At 43.3% G+C, this 11,052-nt stretch overlaps 1 protein-coding gene across 1 annotated transcript; it reads right to left on the bottom strand.

Annotated features, from left to right (window-relative positions):
• Positions 1-453: 453 nt before the first annotated feature.
• LOC133451158 (tripartite motif-containing protein 16-like) lies at positions 454-2,591 on the bottom strand. Its single transcript, XM_061730115.1, has one exon. It carries the CDS (start codon positions 2,589-2,591, stop codon positions 927-929), a length of 1,665 nt encoding a protein of 554 aa, XP_061586099.1. The 3' UTR covers positions 454-926.
• Between the last annotated feature and the right edge of the window lie 8,461 nt (positions 2,592-11,052).

Raw genomic sequence — 11,052 nt, 5'->3', positions numbered from 1 at the left:
GCTTTAGAATAACCTTGTGTGACTGGTGTGTTTACTAAACCCTGTAAAATACCAATGTAGATTTTTAGATGCTGTACCTCCTGCCACCAGTAGGGGGCTCTGTTTGACCACCAGTGAGGACAGACGAGCGGTGTCAGGTTTCAGCCTCAGTGAAATAAATGTTATTAATCATCTCCAGTGACTTATTATTCAACAAACGAAACAATAATGATCATTTTCTCCTCTTAATAATATTATTATTTTTATTATCAGTAGTAGTATTGGTATTATTGGTAAATGAGTCCAGGAAAATAGGTATATTTTTCTGCAATTAAGTGTTTTTAGTGAATAACAAACATAAGTACAGTATATTAAGAAAACAGTTTTACATGCACACTTTACTAATTAATTGCATATTTGTGAGCACATATGACTAAAAATTATGAAACAACCACAAAACAAAAGGTTTGACTTTTGAGAAAAAAATGCATTTATTCATTATGTTACGTGTCAATTTTTTACACATTAATTTGCATCATCTTCTTGATAATTATTCTTCCTTTATTTCGTTTTCAACAGCACAACAGATCATCTGTGGTCGAGTGTGTGTGTGTGTGTTTACATTTATAACTGTGAAGCACTTTGTTACACAAATTGTATGAAAAGATTTAGTTTTAAATGTTAAAGGAGGCTTTAAAGATGCAGTGATGGAGAAACAACATACACATATATTTAGAAATATTCAAAAGTCTTATGTAGCAGAGAGAAAGTTAAAGAGAGTCTAACGGGAGCCAATAAAGAGCTTAATTTAAGTTAGGAACTCAAACCAGCATATTAAAAATGTATGAACAAACGGCTTTGATCTCTCAATCATTGTTGACTTGATGCATCAGTCTGAGAGGAGGAAAGACGCAACACAACGATGAACTCAGCAAGACATTGTACACTTATGTGGGTTTATAAAACCTTGCAGTGTCTCCATAGTCAAAGTAGAGACTTAGCCCAACATGAAGTGGTTTTGTGAAAGTGGTCTGGACTCTGTGGAGAAGCGTCATGGTCTCAGAGACGCTGTAGAACGACAGAATACCTGCTCTGTGATCCAGGTAGACTCCCACTCTGGAGGACTGAGAATCAGAGACGGGGGTTTTGAGTTTGTTATGCCAAAAATGGTTACTTTGATTGTCACAAAATAAAGCCCAAGATGTGTTATTTTGTCCAAATTTAGTGGCTGGTGTGTTGACATCCTTGTATGTGACTGCTACAGAACCGTGTCCTCCCCACTCCACTTCCCAGTAACAACGTCCAGTCAGACTCTCCTCACTCAGGATCTGAAACCATGCAGAATATCTCTCCGGGTGACTAGGATAACCCTGTGAACGTCTCGTTAATGTTGCTTTCCTGTTTCCCTCAGATAACACCAGGTTGTCCTGTGCTGTGTTTCTATCCAGCGTGATTTCACGTGAATATCTTAAGAAGTCAGCTCTGGTTCTTGGCTCTGGTGGCTGTGACAGTAAAACATCTGCCTCAGTCACTCTCAGTGAGATTTCAGTCCATTTCTTTCCCAGAATGTCCTGTAGTTCCTCTCTGGTCTCTGACACAGCAGCTTGTACATCCTCAAAGTACTTCAGAGGGCGTCTATGGATGCCGGATGAGTGTGTGGACTCACTGAGTGGCAGCAGTGAAGTGTAGCCGTGTAGAAACTGGTTATGATCTTGTGTGCGTGAAAGCTGATCCATGTCGGTGTCTTTCTTCTTCAGGTCAGTGATCTCCTGCTGCAGCTTCTCTTGAACTTCTTTCACCCGACTCACTTCAGTTTCCTGTTGGGATCTGACCTTCTGCTTCACATCAGAGCTTCTCTTCTGGATGAGAAGCACCAGCTCCCTGAAGATCTTCTCACTGTCCTCCACTGTTTTATCAGCAGAACGATTGATGTTCCCCACCTCTCGCTGCAGCAGCTTCACCTCCTCCTCCAGGTCCTGTACCTTCGTCTGGATCTTTTGTCGAGTCATCCCCATCTCCCTCTGTTTCTCTGCCCTTTCTGTTTTAGCTGAGACTACGTCATGGCCTTTATGCTCATCCACGGTGCAGACGTAACAGACGCTCTGCTGATCGGTGCGGCAGAACATCTTCATCACCTCGTCGTGGAGAGAGCACAAGTTCTCCTGTAAAGTCTTGGCGGGCTCCACAAGCTGGTGTTTCTTTAACTGTGCCGCACTGTAATGTTGTTGGAGGTGTTTCTCACAGTAAGAGACCAGACACACCAAACAGGACTTTATGGCTTTCAGTTTCCTACCAGTGCAAACATCACAGGCAACATCTTCAGGTCCTGCATAGGAGCAGTCAGCAGGAGCCGCTTGGAGTCCTGTCGTCCTCAGCTGCTCCACCAAAACTGCTAACATGACATTTTTCACCAGGAGAGGCTTCGGTGTGAAGGTCTGCCTACAGTCAGGGCAGCTGTGGGTCTTCTTGTGCTCCTTTTCATCCCAGAAGTTTCCAATACACTTCATGCAGTAACTGTGTCCACAGGGAATAGCCACCGGATCCTTCAGTAGATCCAGACAGATTGAACAAGTCAAAGTTTCCTGGTCCGGCTGAGCTCCTTTCTGCGCCATTTCTCCTGTCAGAGGCAGAGAGTGAGTGTGTGAGTTTAAGTTTCTTTTTCCTGGAGGTAGAACCATGTGACCGTGCAGTGAGTGGAGCCAATCAGCTCTCAGTCTCCACCCACAGACTGCAGCTCTGAGAGGGATGGAACGAGGAAGTCTGCAGAGATGACAGAGCTACGTCTGAGCTCAGGAAGAAGTGGGGGGTTATTGCAACAACAAAGCTCATCTACCATTTCACCACTCCCATAAATCATGTCTGGTCATGTAAAAGTAGTCTGTTGCTTTACTTGACATGTAGCTGCAAACTTTCATGCAAGTGTTTCAGATTTTTCACACTGAGGCTGTTTTGGGTCAAATTTGAGACATTTTTATTTAAATGGATTTTAGATCCATGCACTAAAAAGGAATAAAGTCTTTTTGAAGCATTATGGATTTTTATTGTCAAGTGTTTTTTAAAAGCAGGACATGAAACTGTGGGATAATAGATGTTTTTCTTCAATAACAAGTGACGTAGAATCTGAAAACAACATACTTTCCAACTTTGAAAAACCTTTATTTAGGATTAATTATTAACTATTATTGTGAGATAAGCTACTTACAGTGGGGAGAACAAGTATTTGATACACTGCCGATTTTGCAGGTTTTCCCACTTGAAAAGCATGTAGAAGTCTGTAATTTTTATCATAGGTACTCTTCAACTGTGAGTGATGGAATATTAAAAAATCCAGAAAATCACATTGTATGATTTTTAAGTAATTAATTTTCATTTTATTGCATGACATAAGTATTTGATCACCTGTCAACCAGTAAGACTTCCGGCTCTCACAGACCTGTTAGTTCTTCTTTAAGAAGCCCTCCTGTTCTCCACTCATTACCTGTATTAACTGCACCTGTTTGAACTCGTTACCTGTATAAAAGACACCTGTCCACACACTCAATCAAACAAACTCCAACCTCTCCACAATGGCCAAGACCAGAGAGCTGTGTAAGGACATCAGGGATAAAATTGTAGACCTGCACAAGGCTGGGATGGGCTACAGGACAATAGGCAAGCAGCTTGGTGAGAAGGCAACAACTGTTGGCGCAATTATTAGAAAATGGAAGAAGTTCAAGATGACGGTCAATCTCCCTCGGTCTGGGGCTCCATGCAAAATCTCACCTGGTGGGGCATCAATGATCATGAGGAAGGTGAGGGATCAGCCCAGAACTACACAGCAGGACCTGGTCAATGACCTGAAGAGAGCTGGGACCACAGTCTCAAAGAAAACCATTAGTAACACACTACACCGTCATGGATTAAAATCCTGCAGCGCACGCAAGGTCCCCCTGCTCAAGCCAGTGCATGTCAAGGCCCGTCTGAAGTTTGCCAATGACCATCTGGATGATCCAGAGGAGGAATGGGAGAAGGTCATGTGGTCTGATGAGACTAAAATAGAGCTTTTTGGTCTAAACTCCATTCGCCGTGTTTGGAGGAAGAAGAAGGATGAGTACAACCCCAAGAACACCATCCCAACCGTGAAGCATGGAGGTGGAAACATCATTCTTTGGGGATGCTTTTCTGCAAAGGGGACAGGACGACTGCACCGTATTGAGGGGAGGATGGATGGGGCCATGTATCGCGAGATCTTGGCCAACAACCTCCTTCCCTCAGTAAGAGCATTGAAGATGGGTCGTGGCTGGGTCTTCCAGCATGACAACGACCCGAAACGCACAGCCAGGGCAACTAAGGAGTGGCTCCGTAAGAAGCATTTCAAGGTCCTGGAGTGGCCTAGCCAGTCTCCAGACCTGAACCCAATAGAAAATCTTTGGTGGGAGCTGAAAGTCCGTATTGCCCAGCGACAGCCCCGAAACCTGAAGGATCTGGAGAAGATCTGTATGGAGGAGTGGGCCAAAATCCCTGCTGCAGTGTGTGCAAACCTGGTCAAGAACTACAGGAAACGTCTGATCTCTGTAATTGCAAACAAAGGTTTCTGTACCAAATATTAAGTTCTGTTTTTCTGATGTATCAAATACTTATGTCATGCAATAAAATGCAAATTAATTACTTAAAAATCATACAATGTGATTTTCTGGATTTTTTTTTTTAGATTCCATCACTCACAGTTGAAGAGTACCTATGATAAAAATTACAGACTTCTACATGCTTTTCAAGTGGGAAAACCTGCAAAATCTGCAGTGTATCAAATACTTGTTCTCCCCACTGTATGTATACGTATAAAATTTTGTCTAAACTGTCCCTCCTGAGAGATTTTTTGTCTGGTTCAAAATTGAGCCATTTCCATTTAAATTCTAACAAGAGTTGAAGAGAATCAGATGTTCACGTGTCTAAATATAGCAAAGTCAATCAACAACATGTTTTTCTTTTTTTTTTTTAAAGTGCACAATTTTATGACCTAGATAGAAATAAAAGTATCTTCAGCTGGATCACATTGATTTATTTTGTATCAGTAATGTAGACTGTGAAAACCATGGACAGAATTGTCTCCTTAAGAGAAAAGTGTCATGCTGGCTCCTCCCACACCTCCACGGTCAGCATGGCCAGCCCTCTGATCACCGTCCTGACACTACAACTCCCAGCATGCCTCAGTTCCCCTCATGGACTGCACCTTTGCCCTCATCACCTTCATCCGTTCCCCCTTGTGTCGTTCCTGCTGCACAAACCCAGCTCATGCTGGAGTCCTGGTTGCTCCAACTTCCTGTGAGTTTCATCTACACCTGTGTCTCTGCGTCTCACCGCACAGTGTCATTGTTATTAAACCGTACTTTAGTCACGTCTGCACTTGTGTCCACCTGCTGCTTGGAAACCTGACAAAAACAACATTTTCATCACTAATATCAGGGAAAAAAATACTGTTTTTATTTGACACACTCAGGTATTGACAGAAGGAAAATGCAGGCACATTATGGATATTTATCATGGAGCACAATCAAGATATTGAATGAATGAATGAATGAATGAATGAATGAATGAATGAATGAATGAATGAATGAATGAATGAATGAAAGAAAGCAAGCTTTATTCCGAACATGGGAAAACATAAAATAACACACTAGTCAAAATAGTCAAAACAACAAAAAAAAAATATAGATAAATAAACAAAACAATGTTACCATGTCCGAAAAGGAGTAGAAAGAAGCATATGCTTATTTAATCCTACCCCTTCTCCCTTCTCAGAAATTACTATCCTCAGTTGATTTCAGTATCATATTACATATTTACATTACATATGTACACATTTACAACCAGAAAATAAATAATGTGAGTAAACAAGTGACTAAATGATGTGTGCAACACCTGGTGATCGTCATAGCCCTTCATCCTCCCTGTATCCTGTGAAAACCATATTTTTGTACCGCTGTTTAAACCGGCTCATGCTTGGACATTGCTTGAGCTCTGCACCCAAACTGTTCCACAACTTCACTCCACATAACGAAATGGTAAATTTTTTGAGTGTTGTGCGGACACAAAGATGTTTTAAATTGTTTCCCCCCCTCAAATTGTAATCCCCATCTCTGTTAAAAAACAATTTTTGGATATTTCCAGGAAGCATGTTGTTTTTAGCTTTGTACATAGTTTGTGCTGTTTGAAAGTGAACCAGATCAGTACATTTTAATGTTTTGGATTTTAAGAAGAGTGAATTTGTGTGATCCTTGTAACCGGCATTATGAATGATCCTTATGGCTCATTTTTTTGCAGCATTCACAATGATTGTAGTGTACATTTATAAGTATTGCCCCAAACCTCCGCACAGTAATTTTAATATGGTAAAACCAGTGAACAATAGAGAATGTGAAGTGATTTGTGGTCCAGAATATGTTTTGCCTTATTGATTACTGAGATGCTTCTTGATAGTTGGTTTTGTACATGTTTTTATCATCTATTATTACACCAAGAAACTTTTTCATGAACTCTTTCAATATGCACCTGCACTTGAGTATCCCTTTTACAATTCCCAAATAACATGATTTTAGTTTTACTTAAGTTTAATGATAATTTGTTTCTGTCAAACCACCTCTTTAATTTGCACATTTCTGCAGTGATCACATCCAGTAGCCCCTTTAAATCCCCCCCAGAACAAAAAATATTTGTGTCATTGGCAAACAATACTAATTTTAATATTTTTGATACCTTGCAAATATCGTTGATGTAAAGGATGAACAGTTTGGGACCCAGTACTGACCCCTGGGGGACACCACAAGCAATGTCCAAGCATGACGATGTAAACTCTCCCAACTTCACAAATTGTTTCCTATCTCGTAAATAACTTCTCACCCAGTGCAATACTACGCCCCTGATCCCATACCGTTCCAGTTTATTGAAAAATATGTTATGATTGATTGTGTCAAAAGCTTTTTTAAGGTCTATGAATACTCCAACTGCATACTGTTTGTGGTCTATTGCGTTTGTAATTTCCTCTATTGATTCAATTATTGCCAGTGATGTTGAGCTGTTTGATCTGAATCCGTACTGACTGTCAGAAAGTAATTTATGTTTATCTATGAATTTGTCTAGTCTGTTATTGAATAGGCAGGCAACACAAAGTCGGGGCTCCGGGGTCTTGGGCACCAGGTCGGTCAGACCGGTGAGACAGTTCAGGAGCCATCCAGAACGGCGAGACAGTTCAGGGGGCCGTCCGGGAGACCGGGCCGACCAGAGAGACAGTTCAGGGGGCCGAACCCGGAACCGGACTCGGGACCTGGCACACTGGCCAGAGGGCCGTTCTCGGGACTGGGCAGATGGAATCTGAGGTGCGTCCAGGATCGCCTCAGGAAGAGGAACAGAGACTGGCGGGGCCGCCTCGGGAACGGAGACTGGCGGGGCCGCCTCGGGAACGGAGACTGGCGGGACCGCCTCGGGAACGGAGACTGGCGGGGCCGCCTCAGGAACGGAGACTGGCGGGGCCGCCTCAGGAACGGAGACTGGCGGGGCCGCCTCAGGAACGGAGACTGGCGGGGCCGCCTCAGGAACGGAGACTGGCGGGGCCGCCTCAGGAACGGAGACTGGCGGGGCCGCCTCAGGAACGGAGACTGGCGGGGCCGCCTCAGGAACGGAGACTGGGGCAGATGAGTCCGGGACCACCGCCGGAACAGGGGCCAATGAGTCCAGGACCACCGCTGGAGCAGGAACAGGGGCCAATGATTCCAGGACCACCGCTGGAGCAGGAACAGGGGCCAATGATTCCAGGACCACCGCTGGAGCAGGAACAGGGGCCGATGATTCCGGGACCACCGCCGGAACAGGAACCGGTGAGTCTGGGACCACCGTCAAAACAGGAACTGGTCGAGGTGGATCCGGGACCACCACCGGGACAGGAACAAGGTGAGGTTGGGTCGGCCACCGGCAGGACCACGGATCTGGCCCCGCAGGACCGACTGCGTTGCCGGAATCCTGACCCCTGGTTGGGTGGTGAAAGACCTTACGGAGCTCGGCCACAAACTCACTGTAAGAGTGACGAAAACTGGCCCCCATGGACCAGGAAGCGGCGGCCCACTAGGCTGCCCGGCCGATGAGCAGACTAAAGACATAAGTTACTCGAGCAGCGTCTGAGGTGAACTGGCTGGGTTGGTGGTTAAACACCAACTCGCACTGTTCGATGAAGGTAGCGCAGGTCTCGAAGTCACCCCCGTACCGCTGAAGGCTGGCAAGGCAGGGTTCCCGGGATACCGCGTCGTGGACTGCAGGGCCCATGCACCACGCAGGCTGGCTCAGCGGCCGGTTTGTGAGAGCCGCCACCAACCCTTGCAGCTTCTCCATCACCTCCGCATGCTGAGCTGCGACGGCTTCTCGCCGCTGGATCAGCCCCGCCATTGAAGCCTGCCAAGGCTGGACCTGGAACAGCATGGCTGCCTCCAACTGGGGAGTGTGGCTGTTGGCCATCCGGATCTGCCTCTCCAGGGCAGCTAGCAATGAGCACGCTCGGTGTCGGCTGGGTTCAGCTTGGTGGGTTTGTAATGTTAGGGATAGTTTTCTTCAAACCCAATTGCACGACACAAAACAGGAGTAATTTTAGCCAAAAATCACGGCGTGGTTTAATTCTGAACCAAAGAACCCCCACAGGTAATCCACAGAAAGTGGAATGACAAAAAACCTCACTTCAAAAAAGAACACAAAAACCTTCCTCACAGGAATTGGAAAATAAACAGGCTCAGAACATAAGAAAACCACTAACTAATCGCCTTCCAAAGTTAACCAATGTTACAAGACAAACCCACACCCAACAACTCGCAGCCCCCGCTCTTTAAGCTTTCCTCCTGATGAGGCTGACGAGCTGCAGGTGTGCGCTCAGAGTGCCAATCAGCACCAACCGGGCTGGGGAAGAAAACCTTGCCCGCCCGATTCTTAACAACAACTTTAGCTATTTTCATTTTGTTTGGAAATTTACCGGTTTGGAATGACAAGTTACAGATGTATGTTAGTGGTTCTGAAATCCCATCAATGACCTTTTTTACAGTTTTCATATCCATTTCATTACAATCGGTGGATGTTTTATATTTACATTTATTTACAATAGCTATTATTTCTTTTTCTTCCACTGCTGTAAGGAACATTGAGCTGGGATTCCTATCTATAAGATTGTCATTCCAATCATCAGATGACAATGGATCAGGGATTTTTTCTTTAAATTTACATTAAAGAAAGAAATTATTTCTTTGTTCAAATAAACCAGATAGCACTGCCCCCGACATGATTCATGAAATGTACGTAAGCAGACAAGCTTTTCTTTACATTAATATATATATATATTTATTTTGGAACAAAGTTACTGTAGATCCAACACAAGTCTCTGACTGTTAAAGGTTGTTGGAGCAAACCATGTTTGACTTTTGAATCAACACGTATGTTTCGGGTTAAGCACGTCACTAATGGTTAATAAATGCACAAGAAGCGATGTTGTCATTCTCTGAGGAATTACAATCTTCAATCTTTGTTAGCGTTGATATCTTCTTAGTTTCCACACACTGATTTGGAACATTAACAGAACATTCACGTAGACGGAAATGTCCAACATCTATGTCCGAGCCAGTCGATGTTCAGAAAAATAAATTGAAGGGTTGAGGTTGGAAACTGAACATGCGTTTTATGATGCGGTAAGTTTAATGACTTTACAGTTCATTGTGTAAAGATACAGTGGATGATACTGCGACCCCACAGGAGCTGTAGCACTCGTGAGATGGTGTAGAGGAACTTCCAGGAAGGAGGAGTCAGACCAGATGAAAGCTTTGCACAAAACTAACAAACTAAACACTGATTAGTGGGTGTAGTTCAGCATAATCCGGAGCATCTTGGTCGTCTGTCTGACTTCACATCATTCCCGGACTGACAGCCAAAGACCTGGATTTTTTCAGACCCAGGGTTCTGAAATCTGCGTGGCTCAACTATGCAAGTTTCTCCAAGGCCTCTTCAACCTTGTTTCCCAGAGACAGGAGAATCAGAATCAGAATCAGGTTTATTGGCCAAGTCAGGTCAAACAAGACGGGGAATTTAACTCGGTTATTTTCACTCACTGTACAGTAAATAGATAAATGACAGCTCTTATTAACATATATACAATTTCTTTTAAAAAGTGAAAGGTGCAGCAGTATGAGGTAGACATGGTTATTGAAAGGTGCATTGTTACAGCATATGATTGTGGTTATTATTATTATTATTGCACGGTGATTGATTACTCTGAGACTCTATGAGTGTTGAGAGTTCATCAGAGAAGGTTCCAGTGTCCTTCATGTACCAAAAAACATCTCATCCATCTGCCATCAGTGACGGTAAAGTCTTTTCCCTAAGAGTCCATATCATTAAAGTTCTAGAGAGACTATCTTTGGCTCCCCTTTGGAAGCAAACAACCATCTCTCAGGACCTATCCAACTTTGCTTACTGTGTGCTAACTGGGGTTAAAGATACCACTATAATGCTTCAGTAGGCCCACTCTCATCTGGATGACAGATAAAGCACTGAAAAATCATGTTCCTTGATTTCTTTACTGCATGTAACACATTCTCACTCGTAGTACTATGTGACAAACTCCAGGAAACACAGGTGGATGCCTCCACGATCACCTAGATTATCATATAGGGCTGGGCGATATATCGAGATTTTAATATATATCGATATATTTTCAAACGCGATATGGTACGAGACAATATCGTTTATATAGATTTACATTTTTTTTTTTTTTAGGATTTTGATATAGCTTAATTTGTGACAAATTGACTTGAAGTTGTTATTTGCACAACTGTCAACCTCAGTGGAAAAGTCTGCCTGTTACTGTCTACATTGTATTAATTACACAGTGTATTTTAATTTAATTGTTATGCAGGAAAGGGATATTTGTTTTATTTTATTCAAGAAGCATTTTTATTCTATATATATGCAGGCAGTTTATTTTTATTTCATTTGTTTTATACATTTTGATATTGTGCAGACCTCTGTTAATAAAGGAACCTGTGTGACATTTGGCACGAGGCTTTGTATTAA

Source organism: Cololabis saira, chromosome 9 (genome assembly GCF_033807715.1).
Source record: "Cololabis saira isolate AMF1-May2022 chromosome 9, fColSai1.1, whole genome shotgun sequence".
In the NCBI taxonomy this organism is placed as follows: Eukaryota; Metazoa; Chordata; class Actinopteri; order Beloniformes; family Belonidae; genus Cololabis; species Cololabis saira.
This window is presented reverse-complemented; position numbering and strand designations above follow the sequence as displayed.